Source organism: Condylura cristata, unplaced genomic scaffold (genome assembly GCF_000260355.1).
Source record: "Condylura cristata isolate star-nosed mole 26May11 unplaced genomic scaffold, ConCri1.0 scaffold00051, whole genome shotgun sequence".
Classification (NCBI taxonomy): domain Eukaryota; kingdom Metazoa; phylum Chordata; class Mammalia; order Eulipotyphla; family Talpidae; genus Condylura; species Condylura cristata.
Window position 1 is genome coordinate 611,023 of NW_004567152.1, and position 26,328 is coordinate 637,350.

The following is a 26,328-nucleotide window of genomic DNA, read 5'->3' on the forward strand; positions in this document are numbered from 1 at the left end:
AAAAAAATAAATAAATAAATAAATAAATATAAGTAGATAGAAAGCAAGCCAACAAGCTACTCATGCTACCAATGACATGCTCTACACCTCAACTTCCTCACAGGTAAACTGGAGAAACTAGCCACAATGATTAAACAAAGTATAATGCAGTTCTCTCAGTGCTACAACACATGCTATTGAAAACCAGCACATACTAATGAAAACCAATCAATCAATCAGAATTCACAATTAGGCTTCCAAACAAGCACATTTATTAAGGGAGCAGGGACCCTGACTGTCATGCCTCTAGACAACAAAGCAAAGGAGAACTGCCTACTAGACTTTAGCCATGAACCAGGTACACCTGGGCCTTCCTAGCAGCTCTCAGCTAGAAAGTTTCTAATGCCTAAATTCTTGGGCACTCAAATAACTGTCCTTGATGAAACTGATAGCAGAAGCTATTACCAGAATTAATCAAAGGCCTTGGTTTGCAAGGTCCCTTTAAAAGTATAAAGGTAGGGCGCCTCACTGGTGGCCTAGGGGGTAAATCTCAGCATTATAAGCATGATGACCTGAGTTCCATCCCTGACCTGAGTTCAATCCCAGCTAGGAAGCTAACCCACATGGTGCAGCAGACCTCTCCTGTTTTGTTTGCTGTTCCTCTTAGTGCATTTCAGTAGATCTGCCTGTTCTGCTCCCCATTCTGTTAGGGAACTAAAGTAGGGGTTTAGGCATATTTTGCTTTGATAGACAGGAGGTAGAAGAGAAGTAGCTAAGATGATGAACATACATCCTATCCTCAGTATCAATGGTCACCAGGAAAATGCAAATCAAAACCACACTGAGGTAACAGTTCATACTCTTTCTGATCACTGTAATAAAGACAGTAACAAGTGTGAACAAGGAGTAGAGAAACAGGAAACTCACATCCTGTTGATGGCAATGTGAAATGTTGTAGTGCTTTGGAAAACAGCTTGGTGGTTCCTCAAAAAGTTAAACAGAGTTAACACAAGACCCAGCAATTCCAGTCCTAGGTGGATATCCAAGAGCTATGAAAATGTATATCCACAGGAAAGCTCACAAAACACAAGGGTTCATAAAAACATTATTCATAACAGGCCAAAGTGAAAACAATCCAAATGTTCATGAACTGAAGAATGGATAAACAAAATGCAGTATACCCATAAAAACGGATGTTGCTGGGCCATAAAAAGAATAAAGTATATGCTATGCCACAGTTCATGAAAGAACCTTGACAATGTTATAAGAAGTCAAATAAGCCTGTCACAAAAACCTTGCTATATGATTGCATTTATGTGAAAAGTTCAAAAATGGCAAATTCATAGCTACAGAAAGTAGGTGTGTGGTTGCCTAGGGCTGAGGGTTGAGGGAAAAAATGGGTGACAGCTAATGGGTACAGAATTTCTATCCTAAAACTAGATTGTGGTAGTGGCTATTCAACTGTGAACATCCTAATGACCAGTGAATTCTACACCATAAGTGGGTTACTTAAATAGTATGTGAATTAGATCTCAATGAAACTGTTAGAAGAGGGGATGTGCTTATCATATATATCATGGGACAGAGTCATCTCTGCCCTACCTCAGAATGAATGCTCTTGGAGTTCTTCCTTGCACTTACACATACTCAGAAACACAGAACCTCTGCAGTGGGTGACGTCTACCTTTCCATTTCAAAAAATTCACCTCATCTAAATAACCAATCGATCTCTATATTCCTTAACAGTTGGTTTATCCAAACCAATACCCAAATGTCAGCATAAATAGAATCTGCTTTTTTCTTAATACACAAGGGTGTTTGAGAGCTTCAACAGTGCGTAGAGTAGATCAATGATGTTGAGGGTCAGATCTGCACAAGGGGACAGGGCAAGTGTGCCACTGAACGAAGTCCCAGGCATTAGTTGCACCTTGCATATGCTAGATAACCTTAGACAAACCACTTGGCTCCTTTATGCTTCTGGTCTGCTTCATTTCTACTAAAATAGCTCTGTCCCAGGGAAAGCAAACAGATGAAAAGAGATGGTCACAAGAAGCCTATGGCACCTGGCCCTGGACACACTCCACCTGTGACATTCCTATGCCTAGTTCCTCGGTCTAGGTCTCAACCTGCAGGAACTTTACCTCCATTTACTAGACAAAAAGGGACAAGACTCTAGACAGATGCTCTGTGGGATTTAGGTGGGGACTCCTTTGGAATGCTCAGACTAAGGACAGAGTCCATTTTTATCCAGAACTGGCCCCTTCTATAGGAGTGTTGGCACATAAATGAACACTCTTCAGGACTCGTGGGTGCTGACAACAAATAGAGGGTGTCAGCAGTGAGAACTAGGGCTGGAGGCTGGGCCTGCATCCTGGGTACTCTCCCTGTGTCTGAGCCATGGACAGACAGGAAAACCCACAGTGGCTGTAGGCAAAGCTGACAGTGCCAATAACCAATCAATGAGCATTGTCCCCATTCTCCGGCACCTGAACAGAGGCTTTCCAAAGGCTGTATGACACCCTTCCCCGGCCCTAGCCTCTCTGTCAGGGGCTGCCCATCAAAGCCTTACCCGAGTCTTGGCCTTCAGGAACACATGGCTCTCCATATCCTTGCTAGATTTACTGTGGGCCACGCCAGCTTTTCTCATGGCATCCTCGCTAAAACACAAAAGAAGAAATGTTGACATATATTAAAGAGTCCGTTCTTGCAGGGTTCAAGGTCTGCAGACCTTGCGCAGTAGCTGGGGTGATGTTCCCTGGCACACCAACCTGGCAAGGTCAAGGAGAGGGATGGAGGAGCACTCAGCAAAGCAATGAAAGATAGCTTAGCAAGAGGGCAAGAATGAAGAGCCATAAGAAAAGAGTACTAGAAACGCACCACCATAAAGCAAAACAGACAACCCCAATTCAAAGATGCAAAAATACAGGCCAAGGTATCATTCACAATCATCATGAAATCAAGTGCACATCAAATAGCTGAGTGGCCACCTGCCCTCTGCGTTGCCTGGCTTCCCCCCCAACTCTGGTATTAAGAGCAGAGGAACCTGGTTCCTGTTTCTTCTGCAAAACGGGACCAATCGAGACACTTCTTAGTCCCTCCCAAAGCTAAGGCTCCCTACGTGGGACACGAAGGTTCTCCAGGTGAGACCAAGGAGACACGACCTAACTTCTAGTAGGGACATCAGAAAGAGACAGACTATACAAATGTGGAAAACATCTTTAAAACACCACTGCCAACAAATGAAGAGTAAGAAATAATATCCTATCACAGTTTTTCATTAAGCCGAAGCTCTGCTGAGAAGGGCTGTGCACCTAAGCAAATGTTAGCTAACCTTGAATGGCAGCACATGCACACAAAATTCAGAACACAGGTGCTTTTATTTTAAAGAAAGGGGCACATCAGGCTGGGACTGTTGGCCTGTCTTCTTCCCTTAAGATGGGCCTCCTTATAAAAAAAAAAGGACAAAGTAGGTCAGGGTTCTGAGCAAATTAAACAAGTTCATGCTAGCTGGTGTTAGAAAATGTTCTGGCCACTCCAAACAAACAAAAAAACCCTGACAGACTGTACAGGGTTTGAACAGTACCCTGACAGTACAGGACACTAACAGACTATGTACATGGAGCTGTAGGATCAATTCTGTAATTCCTCAAAAAATCCCATGCTAAGAGATGTGCAAATCTGTTTTAACATCACAAGAAAAATTAAACAACAAAAATTAAAAATTAACACACTGAACATTCTCCATGTGCATTCTAAGGCCCTACCCCCATCCATGTCCTTAAGTCTGCAATAGGTGAGGTGGCAGCAACATGTTCTTTTTTTAAAGATTTATTTACTTATGCGTACAGAACTGGGGTACAGGCCAGAGATGCAGGGACTGTGAGAGGATTCATCAGACACAGAGCGGAGAGCAGAACAGGCAGATCATCAAAGCACACTGCCAACGGGTGAGACAGAAAAGTCTGCTGCGCCACGCAGGTTACCTCTGGGGTGGGGGATCAAACTCACATGAAGTGGCTGCGGCTAGCTCGCAGTGCTGCATCCTAACCCGTTGGGCCAGCAACATGTTCTTGATGGCAAAGAAGCCTGGGTACAGCAGACACATACACTAGGGGAAACCTGACCAGTGCCTCGAGAGAAGCTATATAGAGAAGCATGACACAGCACGCAGGAGGACAAGAGACACCAACTCTGATGAAGCAAGCTCCACAGCTGGAGACGGGGAGACATCACCTGGTATTATCTAAGTCACTGAACATTTCCAATTAGAGAAGAAACTGAGCAGAAGAGTTCGTCCCCTGTGCCTCCAGGACCATACCCATTCTTTCTACTTTCCAACAGCAATGTGAGGGAAACCCTGACACAGAGACTTGCCCAGAGCTGAGGGTCATAGAGCCTCTGATCAACCAATAAGGTGACCCAGAGTTGTGGACATGGCTAGAGAGCACTGGCCACCCAGCCAGGCTGGGCAGGAGGCTGGGCAGGTAGGGAGGAAAAGGATAGAAGGTAGAACCAGGAACCCAGGTGTAATGCACAAAGACGCAGAGGGGGTTGCTTAGAGCTCTGAGAGAGGGATAGGCTTATGTCCCAGATAAGCAGAAACAATGGCTAAGCCAGGTTCCTAACCAGCTAAAAACAGTATTCCTGTGTTCCAGGCTGGCCATTTTTGATAGGATCAGCAGGTTAAAAACCCCCATACAGACACTGTACACCCTGTTATATCTATAGAGACAAGGCAGTTGCCCCCTGTCTTTGTGCAACAGTTTTGAGATGGGGGGAATCTCACCAGGCTCCTTGGTGAACCAAGGCCAATGTGACAGCAGATGCCAGATCAGCTCCGTCCTAGTCAGACACATCAGATAACATGGACAGTTATCCGGTGAGTACTGACTGTTAGTGACTTAACCTGAGGAGCATGAATAACACAGAGGTCAGAAACAGGAACATCTTGACAAGCTAGAACACACCTTTATGACAGGAAACTGAACTGGGATAAATGTCTCTGCCTGTAAGCTATGTAAGGGTATATGGGGCAGAGTCCAGGAGGGAGATTGCTCCTAGGACATGAGCCAGGACTCTGTGAGGCACTGTCCAAGTGACTCACACAGCCCTTCTGCTGCCCAGAGCGGCATCTAACCAGGCAAGTCCTGCATGTTTGTTAGCTGAAAGTAAACAGATACCTGTGAGCACAGTTCTGCAAACCACATTTTAAAAAGCGGTTTTGCTCCTGTTTCTCCTCTTGAGATCATTCTCCATAAGTTAGAAGGCCAACAATAAAGTAGACAACTCTGATCTCGCTTAATAATCTACATTCCCTCCCTCCTCCAAGAGAGAGGGTTTCCCCTTTCCTTTCCAGCCATCTCAGCATTTTATCAGAAGCACCCATCTGTTACATGGGCCCTAACTGCACATCATGCTACATTCATAGCCAATCTTAGGTGTGGCTGTCCCTCCTCTACACTCAAGGACCAACACTAACCATATAGACTGTTCAGGGGATCCAACTGCATACTGGGAACAGCCCTGTGTAGATGCAAGAGTGGGCTGCTCAGCCAAAGTCCCCTTCAAGGACTCTCCCCAAGCTGGGCTTTGCTGCCCTTCACAGAACACCTGCCTGAACAGATGAACCAGAATGGCCACTCCTCACCTTGTGTCTCCAGAAAACTCTCCTTCCAGGGATTGTCTCTATATGAGGACAAACTGTGATACAAGGAAATATCCTCAAACACAAGCAAGGTTATAACCTCAAAAAATAACTGAGAAGAGCCAACAGTGAGCTCTGATCCCACAGGTCTGTGTCAGAAAGGCAAGGGCTTGCCCAAGTGGGAGAACACAACCAGCTCAAAAAGGGTACACTCTATCTAGCTGTCCCACCACAACTGCAATACCAAGACAGTCGCTGCCAAACCCAAGGCTGCAAGGGAGGGGTCTGTCTAGTGGCTGCTGCCTGAGTGTGACTAACCCTCAAGAAGATGGATAGAGGACAGATACCATCTCAGAGTATATGGTCCCTACTGCCGCCTGGGCTCCAAAAGCCCCCTTGGTCCAGCTTCCTCCAGGTCCTCAGGGTCTACCACCTGTCTGTCAAGCTGGGTGTCAACTGGTATCTGGTTTAGGTGGGAGCCTCCCAAGGAGCCCCAGGTCCATCACACAGGCCCTGTGAGACCTCTCATCCGGGAGTCAAAGAAGGATCTAATTGCCCAAATCCTCGCTGAGCAACCACCAGTGACATACCAAGATGATACCCTGTAACAGTAACAGGAACCACCATAGCTCTGTGGGGCAGGGCATAACTGGCTCTGCTGAGGTCTACTGCTCAGCAGCACATTTGCCGCCAAAATGACCAGAGCTATATGTAGGCAGAGCAGCACACAGCATACTCCCCCCTCACCCCAGCTCAGCTTAGCAAGCTGTGAAGGCCACAGTAACCTGTAATATGGCCACTTGGACCCATGTTCACTTCGCTTCAGGGCCCAACACTGACACCAGACCACCTGGCCTCAGTATAGGTTGGGTTCTGACACAATGGTGGGATTTCAGTTTTTAAAATCACAATGGTTTCGAAATGGACCAATCTGGGTCACGCTCCCAACAGACTGATCAAGTTTGAGTTTCCATAAGTGCCATTCAAGGTTTAGAGACCCACTCAGGAACAACAGGTGGAGCAATCAGATTTGTGTTCAACTGAGACCAATCAAGTCTTGTAAACAGAGCTAGAATCATAAATGAGCCAATCAGGACTGAAAGGCCAGTTTCCTGAAGGAGATATAAGCCAAGGTTTCAGAGACCTCCACATGTGATCTCTCTAAACTGCAGCCTGCCTCCTGCTCCTGCCACTAGTCCTAACTCTGACATCACCTTCTGACTGGTAATATCAGCCTGTGCCCTATCTCTGAAAGACGGTACACTGGTGCCTGATCCCTTGGCACTGCTTTTTTTTTTTTTAATAAGTTTATTTTTACATCATTTTGTACATTTTTTTTTCATGTCAATTGTAATCCCCGCGGGTTTCCCATCACCAAGTCACCCTTGTGCCATCACCATAGTCCCATGCACTTCTCTCCCCACCCTCCCCATTTTTGATCCCATTCCCCACTCCACCCCCACAAAATGTCTCTGGTATATGGCTGTTCATTATTCTTATTATTTTCTTGCCTGGTCCATTATACTCCTGCTATGAGCGAAACCATCAGTATTTTTCTTTCTCTTTCTGGCTTATCTCACTAAGCATGATCTTTTCCAGCTCCACCCAAATTGCTGCGAAAGACATGTGTTTCTCTTTTTTGGTTGCCGAGTAATATTCCATTGTATATATGTACCACATCTTTTTTATCCAGTCATCTACTTTGGGGCATTTGGGCTGCTTCCATGTTTTTCCAATTGTAAATAAAGCAGCAATAAACATGGGGGTGCAGGTATATTTTTGAATCAGTGTTTTTGTGTCTTTTGGGTAGCTGGGTCGTAGGGAAGCTCCATGTTTAGCAGTTTGAAGAACCTCCAAACAGTTTCCCATAGTGGTTGTACTAGTTTGCATTCCCACTAGCAGTGGCACTGCTCTTTTAAAGTGTCTCCATTGGCTAATGCCTGGCACTTCTAAGAGCGGTCTACTGTACCTGTTCCTTAGCACTGCCATCTAGTGCTGCAGTCTCCAAGGCTGTTCAGTCCAGCATCTGATGTGGCCCAGCTTGGCCTCCATATCCATGCCACTGAGTTGGACCCTGCTCTACCACTTACCACTGTGCCACCAGCTCCTGGCTCTTGTCAGAGGGACAATGCCATCTTGCAGGAGCAGCTTTTCATTTGGACTACTGGACACTGCAGACACTATCTGGGGTAGGACAGTTGGCCATTGTGGCTTCAGACATTCTTTTGTTTCTCCCAGCTTCCCTACCATTAATAAGCCCAGTTGTTACCTGAGTTATGTCCTGCAGTTGTACGTGTAAGTTGAACCGTGACATCCCCAGACTTTGTACAATTACATAACCTTAGTGCTGTGCCCACCAACTGTCTGAATCAGGAACTTAGAAACCTCCTCTCTGCTTTCCTATTCCCTAAAAGTTCAATCCCCACCCCATCTCTCACAGTGCTGGTGGCAATTCCTCCAGATAGTCTCTGTCTCCTGGCCCCATTCCCACTCCAGTTCTCTCCACCAGCTCCCCAAGGTACATGGCTGCTGGTGAGAGTGGGAAGTGCCCCAACCACCCTATCTCTTCACTCCCTCTCCAACCTTAGGGGCCCTGTCTGCTGGGCCTCCTGCACTCTGCCTCACAGAAACCCTGTGGTCACTTCTACCATACCAGTAGGAATTACTGACTTCCTGTCTGTAAGCTTCACAGTCCTTACGACCACCCTGAGAGCAGAGGAGGTTGCATCCACCTCTGTTTGCAGCAGTCATGGATGAGCACTGGACAAAATCATTTGTAATACAAAAAAGTGGTATCGTCCTGCATTTTGATGGATGTAAGATGCATAACTGAAATCAGTGTGGCAGGTACAAAGGAAACCAACCCTTGAATGAATGGGTCAGGAGGCCAGGGTGACAGAGAAAGGCATGAGCTGAAGCAGGTGGAAGTGCTGGACAGCCGGAACTGCAGGAAGTAGACAAAGAAGGGACCAGAATTACACAGTCAAGGACTCAAATTCCAATCTGGCCACTTGCCAGTCTCAGATGCATTCTGCCCCTCCAAGCCCCTCCTCCCAAAGTGTATACTCTTCATAAGAACTGCAGCCAGGAGAGGGGCACAGCAGAGGGCAGGTGTGAAGACAGGTTCCTCCTCGACACAGCTTGTTCTTCTTCACCTTTTTTTTGTACCCAAATCGGGAAACTCCCAGTCCTTATAATCTGAATCCAAGTAGGGTAAAGGGGAGGGGGGAAAGGTTAACCCCGTGTGTTCCTGGACATAAGCTGGAAATGTGATCCTGGATAAGGTACCACCTGCAGTGCATGCATGTGTCCTCACTGCAGAGAAAGGGAAGTGACAGGGCCCACCCCAAAGGGCTGCACAAAGGGATAACCACAGTTAACCACTTCAGGAACCTGGCACATGGGAAGCACGGAGTCTGTGTTAGAGCAATCAAGAGAACAATCTGCCTAACTATACTAGCACTGCATCCCAAAATACCTCCAATGTGTGATGATGTCATGTCACCCCTTCTAAACAGATGACAGCAATGAGTGCATGCTGCTCTCTCAGGCAGAGCTGGTCTCCCACTGGAATGGTAGGCACCTGGAAGTGCCAGCTCCGCTGCCCCAAAGTGGGCCGCTAGACTTCTCATACAATGATGTCACACAGGAGAAATATTAACCAGCTTCCCCTCTAAGTGCCTGATCCTTCCATCCAAGCTCCTAGTTACCCTGAGGGCCCTCTCGCCACACACACCCCCCATATCACCTTCTTCAACACTCCTCCCCCAAGTCTTTGCCACTAATAAACAAATGCTTGAATTACCAGAAAAGCAATTGCTCCAGTTTCTAGCTGGTCCTAAAGCAAGAAGGACTTTCCTCCCTGAATCACAGACCTTCTGACCTCCGGTGGACAGGATGCCTTCTTCCCATCCATCTGTGTGACCAATTATACTCTACCCTGAGGAAAAATCTCCTGATTTGAGACTACAACACCCATCAAGCAGCAGGAGGAATTTTTGCTAGCCCCACCCTGTCCCCCAAGAGAAGCATCTTGGCAAGCTGCCTAAGCAGTCTGTTCACCAGTCTGGGACAGGAGCAAACAGCCTATACATGTGACTATTTCCCCTATGTGTTCAAAAACCTAAAACATAGAAGTATCAGGGGAGAACAAATTATACCATATGAAGATAAGGAAGGTTTTCCTAACTAAACACATACCAAATGTAGACACCATGAAAGGAAAACAAGAGTTTGTTGGATTAAATTTCAGCCACATTTTTACTAGCTATTGACCAAGGAAAAGATGCCCCCATAACTCTGGGTCTCCAGCAGCTCAAGCCCAAATCAAAGGAGCAAGGTGCTGACAGCTCTGCTTCCCTATTCGGGTGCTCAATGACAGTAAGGCCCACCCTCACCCTGGGCCTATGCAATGACCCTCCATGTTTTCAGGGTAGTTCCCAGCATTTGTGGCACAGACCAGGAGTGCTCCATGCTTGGTAAGGCAGTCCAGGCCCATGCATCACACATTGATGAGATCGCACAAATCACAGATAGACCAGATAGAAAGCAAATCATATTAGCCCCAAGAGGAAAACACAATTTTGACTGATTTGTATCACAGATAAGGTTTTCATACATCCAATTCAGAAAGGATCCATTTTTCATTAACTATGGTTTGTTTCCCCCCAAATCTTAAACTCTCTTAGATGTTGAAAAACTTTCAGTAATATTTGGAGAGAAAATGGTAAGGAACTGGTCATAATGAAAAGCATATAGGTTCCAAATGTCATGTTCTGACACACTGAAAAGAAACCCTATCTGCAAAACAAAGCCCTATGTTGAGGGAGGCACCTGACTTCAATTAAGTTAAAGTTACAAACCAAATATATTCCTTACACATCTTCATTTTAAAAATAGAATTAAATGAGACATCAACCTGAACATCTAATTTCATTCCATCCTCAAACCTCACTAAAACCACAGAAAAAAGGATTTTTGCTTTCCTCTAATGCAAACCCCTAAAGATGGGAAGAACCAGAGAGGTGTCCTCAACAGAGCATTTCAGAAGTTGGAAAGCTAATGGGGCAAGTGGCATCAGACACAGCAAGTCAACCAAGAAGGCAGTGTCCCAAGTAAGTGACAGTGAGGAGAGCTGAGCACCAGCTTGGACACTGCCCCAGATCCTCCCAAAGATCAAATCAGTGTACCATGTATTCAGGGACCAAGGTAAACGGCAGGATTCCTGGGTAAAATTTATGCCTGCATCACCTTTTCTACTTCACACCTCCTCCATACGAGGAGACAACTAGAGATTTAATCACTGGAAAAACATAAAATGGAGGGTCACTGGACTAAGGTTCCAGAGGGAGGCCTAGGAGAAAAGCTGGGACTCACCGACTGCCTGACAATACTGAGCACCAGGATAATTCTACCAAATAGGTAAATGGAAGAAATGGAAAGAATTGGCAGCATGTCCACAGAAAACAGGACACATCTTTGAAAAGGCAATTTTTTTTCAGGGTGAAGAGGCTGAAGAAGATCACAGTATGCCACTATTGCTCAGTTGTGAATGTCATCTCTGTAGGCATAAAGCATAAGTCATTCCAACTGATTTACCCAGAAGGTAAAAAATACTGGGGGAAGGAGGAGAAGCAGAGATAAGGCTGTGCAAGGAACTACAGAGAAAGTCCAACAGGCAACTAATAAATCTCATAAACCCAATCTCATGCCTCCAGGGCAACATGTGTACACTCCTTAGAATCTCAGGCATGTGCCAGAATCTTCAAGGAGCTGAGTCACAGGGGAGGGTTCAGTGAGCTTAGATCCACAATAGTTCCATGTCTATTATTAATCCTTGACTTTTGAATTTATGTGTTGATTTATGTTAGTAAAATAAAAATTAACTTAAATGACAACATGTACAAAAAGAGTATGTCACAGTATCTCTGAAAGAGAAATGTTCAATGCTGGCTATTAAGAAAGATCTCAGTCACTTGCCAAAACCTCCTGTCTCAGTCAACAAGGACAAAGGAAGCTTCTACTTCATTAGCAATTTTTGACCCCCAGGAGTGTCCCAAAAGCCTACTACACATTCCACAGCTACCAGGGCCAAGTTTACAGTGTCAGCAGGCCAGGGGGTATCATCCTAGAGGCAGGAAATGAGACACTGATGTTTAGTCCCTAACGGTAACCAAAGTTAACACCTGGCCTTAAGGAGAGAGCATTTTTTGCCTCACAGGTAGCTGGAAACATATTTACTAAACTGTATCCAGAACTGCAACTTCTTCCTTTACTTTGTTAGCACAGTTCTGCATTGTGCCTCTTTGATCAGTTTAAAAAAATAGAAGTTTGTTTTTTATTTAACAAGATAAATATATGCATTTCAGAATCTAACCATCCACCTACATGTAGCAAAGGATATATTTTAGACTTGCAGAAAGAAATGTTCTAATTGTACAAACTTAAGACTTAAATACTTTCTCTTCACACTCCCTGGTTTGTTTCATAAAGTTCTCTTATTTCTTCTCTCAAGATTTCTCAATTCCTAATGAACTTGATTAATGAGAAAAACTATACCTAAAGAAAACACTGCTGCCCTTAAAAAAAAACAACAGAAAGTGTTGTTTTCTGAGCCAGTTCAGAAGACTACATATACATACACAAGCTTCATCATTTACTTCAGTCTGCTTGTTAGGCCTCCAGAGAACCAGGAGAGAAGGGGTAGCCTCGAAATCCCTGTCACATGCTGATCTCTGAACCACTCAGCTCCCATGTCCCAACCCTGAGGAAGTCTCCCACTCACTACCAGAGAACCACTGAGTAAGGATGCTCTCTGCCAAGCTACAATGCTTCACTCCTCATTTTGTGGGACTTGGGAAACCTAGAGAGCTACACTCCAGTAATGGCAGCTGAAATCACATGTATAAAGAAATATAGTGTCAGCCTTGCTGATGTTGGTTCCACTTTGGAAGTGCTCCAAAACTGTCGGGAAGACCTGCAGAGCCAACCAGGCTTTTCCAATCCTCCACAGGAACCAACACTATGGAGTTAAGGTCTGGCTGTATTTATAGAACCCATAAATGATACCAATGGAAGATTTCTAGATTTTTGACTAGTATCTTTTGGATGACAGCTCTCCAAATAGGTGCAATATTAAAGTTAACCAGTATAGAAGACAACAGAGATGTTTTGTCCTTAATGTGGCCACCTGAAACAAACGCTGCTATGAGAAAGTGTGCAGGAAGCAGAAAACAGGGAAACAAGAAAGGGGCCTTTTGAATATTTCTTCTATAGAGACTATGGGCTGTATATGGGAGAGACACCCTCTGAACAAGCTCAGGGTAAGAGGAGCACTGAAGGAGACAGAAATGACAATTCTGGTTCACCGAGAATACCAAAAATGTATAGAAAGGATAACTTCTCACAAAACATTTCTTTTGAAAAGAAAATTCCTTCATTTTTATGTTGGCATGCTTGTTTCTAAATCATCACTAGAGTTTAAAACATTCTTTGTAAGCTGTCAGCTTTGTGTGGGTAATTTGAAGACTTTATTATGAGTACACTCTGAAAATGTATGTTTTTGCAGGGACTCAATGGACTAATATGTCTATTTCTACTATAAGGTCTCAAGTAAACAAAATCCCAGATGGAAAAATAAAACATGTAATTTCAAATTCATAGCAATTAAAAAGAAAATACCATCACATGGTATATGGATGTGATTTAAAATAGCCCAAGAAAGATAAGGAGAGATAATGAATCACTGGTCATACTCTTGAGTACCTTGGAGACCATTTTTCTATTATTTCTAGCTCTGTGAATGTCTGGGAAAGTCCATAATGGAGCTTTTAACATGTCAGTAAAAAAAAAATTGTCATGTCAAGCATGTGGGATGACTATGCAAAGGAGCCTGCAGGAAACTTCCTCCCAAGAGCACCTCCACAGTGACTCAGTCTGAGCTACCACACAAGGAAGAAGGGAACATTCACACCAAGTCACATGTGCTACAGGGCCCCTCAGGCTGAAGGAGATTGGGATCTGGAAGTTGGTAACAATAAATGTCTTAAAAAACCTGTCACCACAGGAAGACACAAGAAAATGGAAAGACATCCCCTGCTCATGGATCAGAAGAATTAACACCACTAAAGTTGCCATCCGACCAAAAGCGATATACAGATTTAATACTATTCCAATAAAAATCTCAATGACATTCTTCAAAGAAATAGAACAAATATTGATGAGATTTATATGGAACCACAAAAAACTCAAATAGCCAAAACCCTCCTGACTAAAACGAAAGAGACCGAAGGCATCACAATCCCAGACTTCAAATTATACTACAAAGCCATGGTACTGGAACAAGAACAGACATACAGACCAATGGATTCAAATAGAAAACCCAGGTATAAACCCACAAGTTTATGGACAGCTAATCTTTGACAAAAGAGCAAAGAATATACAATGGAACAAAGAAAATTTATTTAGTAAACGGGGCTGGGGAAACTGGACTGCTACATGCAAAAAAATGAACCCAGACCACTACCTCACACCATGGATAAAAACCAACTCGAAATGGATTAAGGAATTAGACATAAGACCTGAAACCATAAAATATATAGAAGAAAAGGTAGGTGAAACTCTGCATGACATACACCTCAATAATATCTTTAAAGATACATTGCCCAAAGCAACAACAGTGAAGTAAAAGATAAATAGCTGGGAATACATTAAATTAAAGAGCTTCTGTACAGCAAGAGAGACACTACACAAAACAAAAAGACATGCCACTGATTGGGAGAAAATATTTGCACACAATACTAATGACAAAGGTCTGATCACAAAGGTACACAAAGAATTAAACTCAACAAAAATAAAGTGAACAACCCCATCCAAAAATGGGCAGAAGAGCTAAAAAGACACTTCTCCAAAGAGGAAATGCAGATGGCCAACAGGCATATGAAAAAATGTTCAACATCACTCGTAATAAGGGAGATGCAAATTAAAACCACAATGAGATACCACCTCACCCCAGTGAGAATGGCACATCTTAAAACAACTAACAACAACAAATGTTGGCGAAGATGTGGAGAAAAAGGAACTCTCCTACAATACTGGTGGGAGTGCAAGCTGATATATCCACTATGGAAAGCTGTTTGGAGATTTCTCAAACTACTAAAAATGGAGCTTCCATATGACCCAGCAATCCCACTCCTAGGTATCAACCCAAAGGACACAAAACACGAATTCAAAAGGACACCTGCACCCCCATGTTTACCGCTACTCTACTTACAATAGGGAAGATGCAGAGTCAACCCAAATGCCCAAAAATAGAAAGGCTGGATTTTAAAATGTGGTACATATACACAATGGAATATTACTCAGCAATCAAAAAAGATAAACTCATGCCTTTTGCAGCAACATGGATGGCATTGGAAGGGATTACACTTAGTAAAATAAGCCAAGAAGAAAAGTACCGGATGGTTTCACTCATAGCAGGAACATAAGTGATGGGGGTGAGGGGGAGACAGACAAAGGTAGTAGAGTAAAAATGCAAACAATGAGCAACCATAAACTAGAGACATTTATGGGGGTGGAAGGGAGAATGGGATCAGAACTGGGTGAGAAGAGTGCACTGGACTGTAGTGATGGCACACGGGTGAAAAAAATCAGAATGAAAGTTAAAAAAAAAACAAAAACCTGTCACCACACCACAAGTTGATCCAGTCCTTTGCAACTGAGATAGAGTCCAACTATGTATCGGTGTCCCGTGTTCAGAATTCCATGAATCTGAGTCATGGATACACAGCCAGAATGCCGCAGAAGAGGAACACAACCTAAGCTACAACTCAAACTGAAGCCACAGGTACAATCTAATTTCACTTTAAAAATACAAATGTGTGGCCCTCCCTGGTGGCGCAGCGGGTTAAAGCACAGCACTGAGAATCTAAAGCCGCTTCCTCATGAGTTCGATTCCCGCCTGCCCCGGAGGTGACCACATGGCGTGTCAGACCTCTCCTGACCCGCCCGCTGCTCCCCTCAGCAGTGTATTTCGTTGATCTGCCTGTTCTGCACTCCACAATGTCTCTGGTGAATTCTCTCACCCTCCACATATCTGGCCTGTATCCCAGTTCTGTATGCACAAATAAAATAAAATATTTTAAAAAAAAATACAAATGTGTATATTTACATATTTTAAAAAACATACAAATAAAGTTATATGCACATAAAAACAAAACTGGAGAAAAAAATCAGGATGTCAGTAACCATCCTTGGACAGGAAAATTATGGAAAAACCTCTCTGTTTTAAACTCTTCTACAATGTTATCTGAAGGGAATGAAATACTGCGTCCACAGTCCTGAAAACAATGACCGAATAGGAGGTTGCAACAGGCCAAAGCTGCTGGGGTTGGCTTCCTGTACCCACACCCTCTCACTCCAGCCCACTTCTGCTCTGCCCCACAAGTGGTGGGACTGTAAACCGGTGCCACCTGGAATAACTATTTGGCGCACCTCTCTACTGAGCATTTGGGTGTACAACCAGAGAGTTTAAGTGCACACGCCCACCAGAAAGCATGACCCCAATCCCACTGGTGCCTTCTTCCCACGGTCACGGTCAGTAACAAACTAAACCCAATACTTTTTCAAAGCAGGAAAGAACTGAACTTGCAACAGAATAACTGATACCCTCAAGAATGAATTTCAGAGACAGGATGTTGAATGAAAGAAATAAACATTAGACTGCATAGTGTGATTCCAATGATAAGAAGTTCAAGCATAAATGTCTCCAAAGCCATGGATGTCAGAAGATTGGGGCTGGATCTGCTGTGGAGGAGCCTGCAGGGTACTGGACCAGCTCTAGATGTCAGTCTGATGGGACCATTTCTGTGCCTGAATATTCATCTGGCTTCACACTAAAGATGTGCACCCTTGTGTTGTCCACTATAGTAGCTGTGTACCACTTCAATGTAAAGAATGCATGAGGCAGTGAGCGCTCCTAAGCCCTGGCCCCAGGAAGCTGCTCTGCCAATCCTTGGGTTTGAGTTTGAACAGCCTCACACCTGAAGGCCTACTAATAGCACCTGGTGGGGAACTGTGCAGCACTTTCACGTAAATCCTCCCCAGCCCAAAGCAGACTGACAGCATTTCAAGAGCCCAGGGTGACCCACCACGGCTCCTCAGGGTAAATTCAGCATTCTCTATACTTTATAACAGGACTCCTTTCCACCACACACAGCAGCTGGATCACTTCCTCAAAGGTCACCGCTGATGAGGACTGAATGGAAACAGGAACGGGGGAGAACAGAAGGACAGTGGGGTCAGGAGTGAGCCATTTCTTTAACTGATAAGTACTGCCTCCCACCAACCCCTGAAACCTGCAGAGGGTACCTAGGCTGGGAAGAGCATGAACTCCCAAGGCTGGGGCCTTTTTGGTCCAGGGCCTTTGGATAAACCTTTGCCATCCCTCTCCCAGACTGGACACCAAGTGGTTCAGCTCAAAGGCCAGATTTGCAATCAGGTCCCACCTCATCCTTGTTCTTCCCATCCCCATCTCTCTAGCAGGTTCTCAGGCAGAAGACTAAGCAAAGCCTGTGAGGCCAAGGACTAAAAGAAAACAGGGTCCAACAGGAGGAAGAAGATAGCCCCCCAGCTGCTATTCAAGCAGGAATATTTGCTGTGTCTAAGTGAGAGAATGAGTGAATTCGAGGGAAGGCCAAACATACAATCTGAACTAGCCCTGCAATTCTCTGGATGTTTGCAACTGTCTTCAAAGTTCAAAAGTACTGGGATACAGAGGTCAGATGTTTCTGCCAACGACTCAATACCCTAACTAAAAGCTATTCCACCTGGAGATACTTCATTCATTCAATCATGGACCTTTAGTAACGGGCTCCAACCCAGATTAGCAAGGGATTAATTTGTTATTTAAGTGGAGAGAAGCCTCTCCTTTGTGACTGTGGTTTTTAAATAATTATACCTGAGATCCTCTGGGATTGAGCATTCATTTGCTGAACAATTAAACAGAGCTACCTATGTAACAACCTGAACTCTCCTTTGTTTTTAATTACATATCTCAATCAATATAAACAGGTAAGTAACAAGCTCATAAAGAAGCATTGCAGTGGTTAGAAAGCACTGAAGGAAAAATCCCTGATAGGCAGTGAGAAGCTAGCACTATTTTTCATAAACTTAACCACCCATTATTATGGTCCTTTTGCTTAAGCCCAGGAACTGAAAGACTGGCTGCAGTCAGTAAAGAGGGGGAAAGCCAGCCATAAGGGCAATCAGAGGTCCCAATCTGGAGCTCCTACACCAAGCACAAAGGTTAAGAGAGGACTGTTTCTTAGCAAGAGCAGAGAGAACAAGAAGGTCTTAGGAAGGTTGTGCTAGCATCAGGAGCCCAGATGAGGTAAGGGAGTCATCTTGAAGGCAGAACATGAAAGGACTTTCCAACTTAAGGTAGTTATCTGTGACCATAGGTCACTACCTCATCTACAGAAAGGGTGTACCTCTTCTGCAAAATATTCTGGATTATAAAAAGAATATACAGTTATTAACAAAATCACAGGTACATATATGTGCTAAAAACTACAATGTAAATTAAAATCACAGCTAAGGACATATATTTAAGAAAACTCAGTCCATACTCATACTGTGCCTACTAACCTGCCCTTCTTGATATCCCTGTGTTATGGAGTGCCTCCATGTCATTTTTAACAGCAGCACTATACACAATATTTGCAGCTACCACAAATCTCCCCTTGCGCCCACTGCTGGCTTGATGTGAAGATCCCTCATCACCATCAGGCTTCAAACACTTTCCTACTTATAGGCCTGGAGGGAATACCCAAGGAAATAAACATTTTAAGGTTACTGCGATAAACAATATTGCCATAATAACCCTCCAGAAACATGGTCTAACTTATATGTCCACAGCAGCAGCTGGTACAGATGCTGGCTTGCCACTAGAACAGCACCTGTACCGGTCCACAGAGATGCTTGGGAATCCTGCACACACAGCACTTGGGAGCAGAGGACTGTTGATTCACCCCCATGAGAGATTCAGACTAGAAGAATATCAAAACAATCCAAGTGCAAACTGTTAACTCTTTGTGGAAGTGTGTGAAAACTGAGGGAGTATACAGAAGCCCAGAGGAATGGGAAGGTGTTGCTCAGCCTCAGCAAGATGGTTCTTTCAGAGAACAGCAGCAGGATGCACAGCAGCCATAAAGACGGAGCTGTGGCCCTACAGATGGCAAGCGGGGCTGATTAAGAAGATATTCAGGCTTAGGGCTGAATTCACAAGCAATGGGCAGTCAGTCACACATTCTGAGTATCAAAATAACTTGAGGGTTATGATTTATTTCTCAACTGGGAAACATTTTTTGAGTTGAGGAACAAAAATTGGTGGGAGCAGAACTGATGTCCATGATCAAGAGTTGATAACTTGAAGAGATGAGCCCTGGGTACATAAGAATGGGATATTTAAAATATACTAGTTGGTATAATGAATAAAACTTTCCATTTTGAATTTTTAAAAACTTTTCGGGAGTCTTTTTAAAATGTAGCCTCTAGTTGAGTATGTGGCCAACCATTGTGGCCTTAGTGGCTCAAGAAATGCTTTCACAGGGGTACAAACTCCCTTTATACTTTGTATCAATGGCAGAGAGATAACTGTGTGGCCAAGGGACTATCCACCACAAAATGCCCAACACAGGTCCTGGACTAACCACTGCCAGCCCATCAGAAATAGCAGTTAACAATTGAAAGACTACTGGTCAGGAACAGACTGAGGGCTGCAGCTGTAGTTGACTGGAGGGTCACTTACAAAAGGGAGTTGGTGGGGCACAAGGGAGTTGATGGAGGCCAAAGATCAACAAGAGCTTGCTAAATGGCCCTTTTGCCACTGTTTGAAGCCCAGCAACTCATGGGAGTTCCTAAAACCACCAACAGAATGCTCCCCAGCAGCACCAGCTCTCCAAGTGCAATTGGCTAGAGCTAACTGCCAGCTTCTGTTTTGCCTCATCCCCAAAAAGGCATGATATCTCTTTCAAAGATTAAGAGATGGTTTGCCACCTTTGCCCTGCGATGGTTCTGTAAGCATTCATTTGTAACATGCAGAGTATTAAGTGGCCTCTCCTTTATGCCACAGTTTCCTCATCTTAAAAATGGGAGTAACCAGTTTATCTACTGACAGGGCCAGTGTGAAGAGCTGGAGTTGTTACATGTGCTGCAATAGCAAACTCCTGTAGTAGGGATTGGCACAGTACACCACTGAACGACAGCTGCTGCTGAGAGAGTCTGTCCCTCACTGTCACTCCTGGCAGGAGGATGGTGGGTCAGAGTCAATGACTTAACCGTAGTTCTTGGTTGTTTCAAGGGCCCTGGGGCTTGGAGATGATCAGATAAACAGGATATCTGGCCTTGGGGAGCAGATGCTCTAGCAGATGGTGAGACACAGAAGCCTGTAAGACAGCCCAGTCTTTGAACAACAAGCAGGCTATGGAGAAAGCAGCTTCCCCACTGCATAGCAAGAACCAAGAGCATACTCAGCAGGGCATGGGGCTGTTGGGAACCCTAAACAAAATAAGTTACTGTAGGCCCTCAGTTGCCTTCCCAACCTCTAAAGCCCCACCTGGCTTCCCTGCCAGCTAGTCCACCTGTGAAAGTGGTTCCTTGAGAGAGCATTAAAGGCCTATAAAATCTGTCCAGGGCTCCAAGACTCTTCTTTCTGTCTGCCTGAACTGATGGTGAGCCTGCCCTGAGCATACTTGCATTACAGTTACAGCCAAGGTTCTGCCAAGCCTCACTTGCCTATGAGAGACTACAAGGGCAGGGAAGCCAGGAGGGGCTGGGAGGATGGGGAGACAACCGAGGGCTTTTCTTTTCTTTAAGATTAACTTATGCATACAGAACTGGGGTACAAGCCAGAGGTGCAGGAGGGTGAGAGGCTTCACCAGAGACAGAGTGGGGAGCAGAACAGGCAAAAGGACGAAGTACACTGCTGAGGGGAGCAGTGGGCGGGTCAGGAGAGGTCTGCCGTGCCGTCCACGCCATGTGGATCACCTCCAGGGCCAGGGACTGAACTCACATTGAAGTGGCTGAGGCCAGCCTGAAGTGCTGCGTCCCAACTGGGTGTGCCACCAGGGAGGTCCACCGAGGGCTTTACTCTGGCATTCTCAGGCTCCAAATGTGGCTGGAATGGTCCTCCTCATGCCCCACCCGCATCAGCCTGTGCCTCTGGGCCCAAGTGTCGACAATCAAAGGCCGCATGCCCTGTGCCCCTGGGCCCCCAGTATCCATGCCAGCAGCAGGAGGGTGGAAAAAAGCCAGATTCACTCATTTACCCTTGAAAGCTGATGCTCAGTTATTTGTTCTTTTATTCCTTCTGGATTTTGCTTTGCTTTATTTTGTCCTGGCTAAACAGCACTCACCTTCTTAACAGTCTAGAGCAAACTCTGGAACTGATATTCCTCTTGACAGCGCGTCCCCAGAAGAGGCAGCTGAAGAGTCTACCCAGACCTGACTTCGCTCCCTGCTCATCTCCCTGGCATCTTACTAGAGCCTCAACACAGTGTCCTTCCCACTAGGGTCTCTTCCCCTGTACAGTGTGTTCAGCCCAACTAACACCTGTATGTGCAATCTGCTGCACTGAGGAGTGGGAGGCATAAAGTCAAGAATAAAACTGCAAAAAAAGTTAACAACAACAACAACAAAAAAACTGGAAAGAAATGACTGTTGGAATCCTTTCACTTGTTCAGGCACAGATCTGACCACTACAGGTGGGTGCTGGTTCCATGGGAGCCTGCAGACCATTCACAGCTCAATACCAATAACTTCATGAGAAAGGCCAAAGACCATCTCTGGAGCTTGAAGATTTCTGTGGTCCTGCAGGGAATGTGGGTATTCAATGAAGAACAGATATGAACCTACCAGCTGTTCACAGCTACCCTTCCCACAGGGTCCTTTACATGTCATCAATTCCCTAACCAGGCTCAAAGCATTCAACTTCACTCTCCAAGGGCCCAGGGAAAAGGCATCAAGGAATGAATTTATCTCTGAGTCCAGTGTCCTTTGCTAAGATTTCTTTTTCCCTTCCATGGCTTCCCTATGAGACAGGCTGGACTTACAGCATTTTTTATAGACCAGGGAAACGATGCAGAAAGGTTACAATTCCAAGTTCACTCAGGTAACAAGTGGAAAGGGGTACTTCACAATGCATGTCAGCATGGGAAGAAAAACATGGTCCCAGTAGGATGATGGTAAAACACACAAAACCCAAGAAAACACTTTTGCACTCTTGCAACAAGTGATTCAACTGTGCCACATTTCACAGGAATTGAATCCTACAGGGAACCAAAAGGGACTGAGAGACATCAAAGGTAACACCCATGTTAGGCAGAGAAGCAGCCTGTGTAATTTATATTTAAGCAGATACCGAAACGAAGGGAAGAACTAGTTATGAATATAGTAGAAAGAAACCTATCCATTGTTGAATACCTTAAGTACTTGATAATAAACTGTTTAAAGAGAGAAGAACTTGGACTGTTCAAGTAAAGAGAGAGAGCGAGTAAACATGGAGGATAACAGAACCTATGGCAAGGCCCCTAGGGAGGGACTGGGAGGGCAGGACATCAGGACTTAGGTCATAATGGTAAAGTAATGTAAGTAGGTCTGACAGGTAGGTGTTCATCAAGACAGTGGTGAATAAGGGGAGGCAAAAGTCCAAGATAGACCCAGATAAGATGAAAGCGGGACTAGACAGTCCCAAGGGCTGTCCTAATCAGCACCAACTCAAAATCATGTTTTCCAGAGGGAGCTGAGAGGGTAGTTTATCTAGAACATGGTTTTTTTTTTTTTTAAGATTTATTTATGTGTATAGAACTGGGGTACAGGCCAGAGGTGCAGGGGCAGTGAGAGGCTTCACCAGCGACAGAGTGGGGAGCAGAACAGGCCGACTGAGGAAGTGCGCTGCTGAGGGGAGCAGCGGGCAGATCAGGAGAGGTCTGCCGTGCCATGTGGTCACCTCCAGGGCAGGGAGATCAAACTCATGCTGCAGTGGCTTTAGCTTCTTAACGCTGTGCTTTAACCTGCTGTGCCAAGAGGGAGGGCCCTAGACTATATTTTGAAGCAGTGTTCTCTAGGCTCTTGTTAGATGCTTGGAAACAAAGAAGAAAGAACAAACCAGGTATTAGATGAGATGCTTTCCCTTCCACTAAAACTTCCCAGTTTGTTAATGTTTTCTTCATGCCCTCAGTCAATTATAAATTCCTTGAGATCAAACTTTATGGAAGTTTTAAAGATGGAAACTTTAATACTAGTTAAAGTTAACAATGTCAAGTATCCCAATTTAAATCAAGGCACCATTTTCAAAATGGAGCATGGAGAGAAAATAGACAAATCTGAGAGCTGAGAAAATTCATATGATGTTAGGAAGACAGTCTTTGAAACCTTTATGCTAGTAAACAGAAGAACTCCTACCAGAACCTCTGAATATACTACATTTTATGGCAGGAAGGATTTTCCAGATGTAATTAAATTGTAGACTTTAAAACAGTTTGAGTGGGGCCCTCCCTGGTGATGCAACAGGTTAAAGCACAGCACTATGACGATATCCACAGGAGTTTGATCCCCAGCAAGGGAGGTGACCCACATGGGGCAGCAGACATCTCTAGACCTGCCTGCTGCTCCCCTCAGCTGTGTGTTTTAGTGGATCCACCTGTTTGTTCTCACTGTCTCTGATGAATCCTCTCACTGCAGGCCCCTTTGTCGTCCCCCCACCCCCGTACCTCTGGCCTATACCCCCAGTTCTTGTGTGCATATATAAATAAATCTTAAAAATGAATAAATAAAACAGTCTGAGTGGGCCCTTGGCAGAGAATTTTCTTTGGCTGAAGCCAAAGAGGTGGCAAAAGAACTCAGCTTTGCTACAGTGGCCCACCATAGAAAAAGGCAGCCTATAGCAACAAAGATTGACCCCAGACTAACAAACTTTCAGTAAGAAATGAAGACAACCACAAGGAACTGAATTTGGCCAACAACCTGAATTGACTTGGAAATTCTACCCTAGAACCTTCAGGAAGAAATGCAACAGTTTGAATTTAGCCTTGTTAAGATTTCTAACATATTCTATCTAATCCTCTGATCTATAAAACTGCCAGATAATAAATTTGTGCTTTTTTTTAAAAAAAGACTTATTTATTTATTCAGACAGAACTGGGGTACAGGCCAGAGGCTCAGGCGCGATGAGAGGCTTCACCAGAAACAGAGTAGGGAACAGAACAGGCAGATCTACGAAGTACACTGCTGAGGGGAGCAGCGGGCGGGTCAGGAGAGGTCTGCCACACCATGTGGTCACCTCCGGGGCAGGTGGGAATTGAACTCATGCGGAAGTGGCTTTAGCTTCTCAGTGCTGTGCTTCAACCCGCCGCGCCACCAGGGAGGTCCAAATTTGTGCTTTTTAAAGATACAGTTATTATGGTAATTTGTTACAAAAGTAATGGAAACACAAGCAGCAATCTAGCAAAGAAAGCCTAGTTTTTCTGGAAGCAAGGGGGAGAGGTAAATCATGGAAGTATTTCTGGTCAGCCCCCAACACCCATGATGCTTTAATGACACTTTCCTACCCTCCACATTTCCTTTGATGACAATTCATTCTTCAGTTCTTAAATTCTGGAATTCCCCAAAGAGGATTCTTTGACCTGGGAACTTTTTATTTTTTTCCAAGAATGGGCCATACCTAAAGATTTCATCTTAAAAGCAACTCTAGTGCACTAAAAAAAAAATGTTCACTGATTCTGAAAGATCTACAAAATTGTCCCCAGGTTATTCCATGGCAGTGTCCAGTGCCTCTTAACTCTTCAGTACTTCACAATACTATCTCCCCTGTACTAAGGTTTCCCAGCATTCAGCCCCACTTCCTTCCATCCACACTGCCGCACCGCACCGCACCACACCCCACCCCCTCCATCTAATTAGTCATCAAGGACTATCTATGCCAGCTCTCCCCTTTCTCTGGAACCATCTTCCTCTTTCAGTTTCTGCCACTGTAGCGCAGACCTTTATAATACCGTGCCTTCTGGGACAATCTACAGTCATTTCTGGAGCAATGTGACAGGCAGTGATCTGCAGTAGGAATATAGAGATGAAGGACTGGTCCTCAGCCCCAACAGCTAAAAACTTACAGTGGCCTACCTGTCCTCTCTCTGATCCATCTCCAGCAATTCAGATGATCTTCCCAACTCTGGCATTTCACTGCTTCAAAGCAGGCCATATGCCAAATACAGGCTCAACTCCTTAGCACAGCACTCCCACCATTAACATGTCAGCACCTGCTCACTCTCATTCCATTATCATCACCTGAACCTCCTTACTCCTCCAACCCCAGAACCCTATCAACCTACAGCAATAAACTCCATGCGGTGAGCACTTGCTCTTCTTTGCACCTCAATATGGAATGTCGACCCTTGACACTCCTATATCCTATTAGGACTCAACTTGTCACATACTCCACAAGGCTGCTCCTGACCTACTCAAAACAACTGCCTATTATTCCTAAAATTGCACTTTACAGTTCCATTCTGGTGATGGGTTCTCTGGGGACAAGGGCTGTCTCAAACAAATGGGCAGCACTCCAGTAAACTCAGAAAAAGGCTGCTGTATGAAACAAGCAGCGGTGAGGGGCTGGAGTTCCGATGGCAGGTGAGGCCTAGGGAACACTGGCATCCCAATACTAAAGGGTTCAGCTGATGAAACTATGCAGGAAGCACTAATCCTTCTTCACTACCTCCTCGGAAGGACAGACGCCTTCTAACAGCCTCTTTCCTGTCAGTGAAGTCCGTATTTCGTGAGGAGTCGTTCCCACTACTCACAGCCTTAGCCTCCCAACCTCATCTTCCACCCACTCCCTTCAATCTCGTTCCCCCACCCTGATGCACTTTTCTGGACGAGGAATCAGAAAGCACCAGTCCTGCTGTGGCCCCGCTGTCCCTTTCCTTTTTCGTATTCAGTGTGATTCAAAGAGGAGGAAAGTATGCATCCAAAGCACACAAATGACGAGCGAGAAAGCTCAAGACGATGACTCATAACCAGGGCTCGTAGGTTTGCAGAGTTCAGCCTCAGGATAGCGAAGGAGCTGCCCATGTCCGCCGGGAACGAAGGGGAAAGCCGGGGAAGGGCCGCGCCCTGGAACTCGCGGGCGTCCCGGGTGCTTTGAGCCTCCTGGCACCCGGCCCGGAGGGTCCTGATGCCTTAGGTCTCCCACGGGTCCAGCCCAGGCCTCGCCCGCCGAGCGAGGGGGGCCAGAAAGATTCCGCGGTTCCGACCGTAGCCCAGGCCTCTACTCACATTTGACTGACCAGCTTCTGCCGGAAGCCGGCGCTCCGCCAATCGGTCTCCTGCCCCGAAACGTCCATGCCAGTTCCCCAACTCCCACCACCGCGTCTTGCTCTGCCGCCGCCGCCGCCGCCGCCGCCGCCGCCGAGCGAACCACAGCGCCAGGCCCAAACCCGGAAGCCGTCGGCGGCTCCTCGGCCGCGCCGGAAGCGGAGAGGGAATTGTGGGAAATAGAGTTGTTCACGCGCGAGCCTCTGGGAAATTGAGTTCCCCAGCGGTTTTCTGACTCTTGCGGCTCCACAAGTCCCTCTCACAGGGCGTCTGTCGCACTATCCTGGGACCCCAGACGACCGGAGCTGAGGAAAGTGAGGCGTAGCCGTGACTACATAGGG

General features: G+C 45.3%; 1 protein-coding gene across 2 annotated transcripts in view; it reads right to left on the reverse strand.

The window, feature by feature from the left end:
• The window catches only part of MED15 (mediator complex subunit 15), a 61,917-nt gene extending 35,801 nt beyond the window's left edge, over positions 1 to 26,116 (reverse strand). Inside the window, exons 1-2 of one of the 2 annotated variants that reach the window (XM_004694956.2) lie at positions 25,949 to 26,116; positions 2,549 to 2,636 (exon numbers count right to left, since the gene is read on the reverse strand). In XM_004694956.2, the coding sequence (XP_004695013.1) occupies positions 2,549 to 2,636; positions 25,949 to 26,016 (156 nt within the window). In that variant the 5' untranslated portion in view covers positions 26,017 to 26,116. The remainder of the gene's footprint in view (positions 1 to 2,548; positions 2,637 to 25,948) is intronic. The other variant, XM_004694955.2, reaches the window with a different exon arrangement.
• Positions 26,117 to 26,328: the final 212 nt, after the last annotated feature.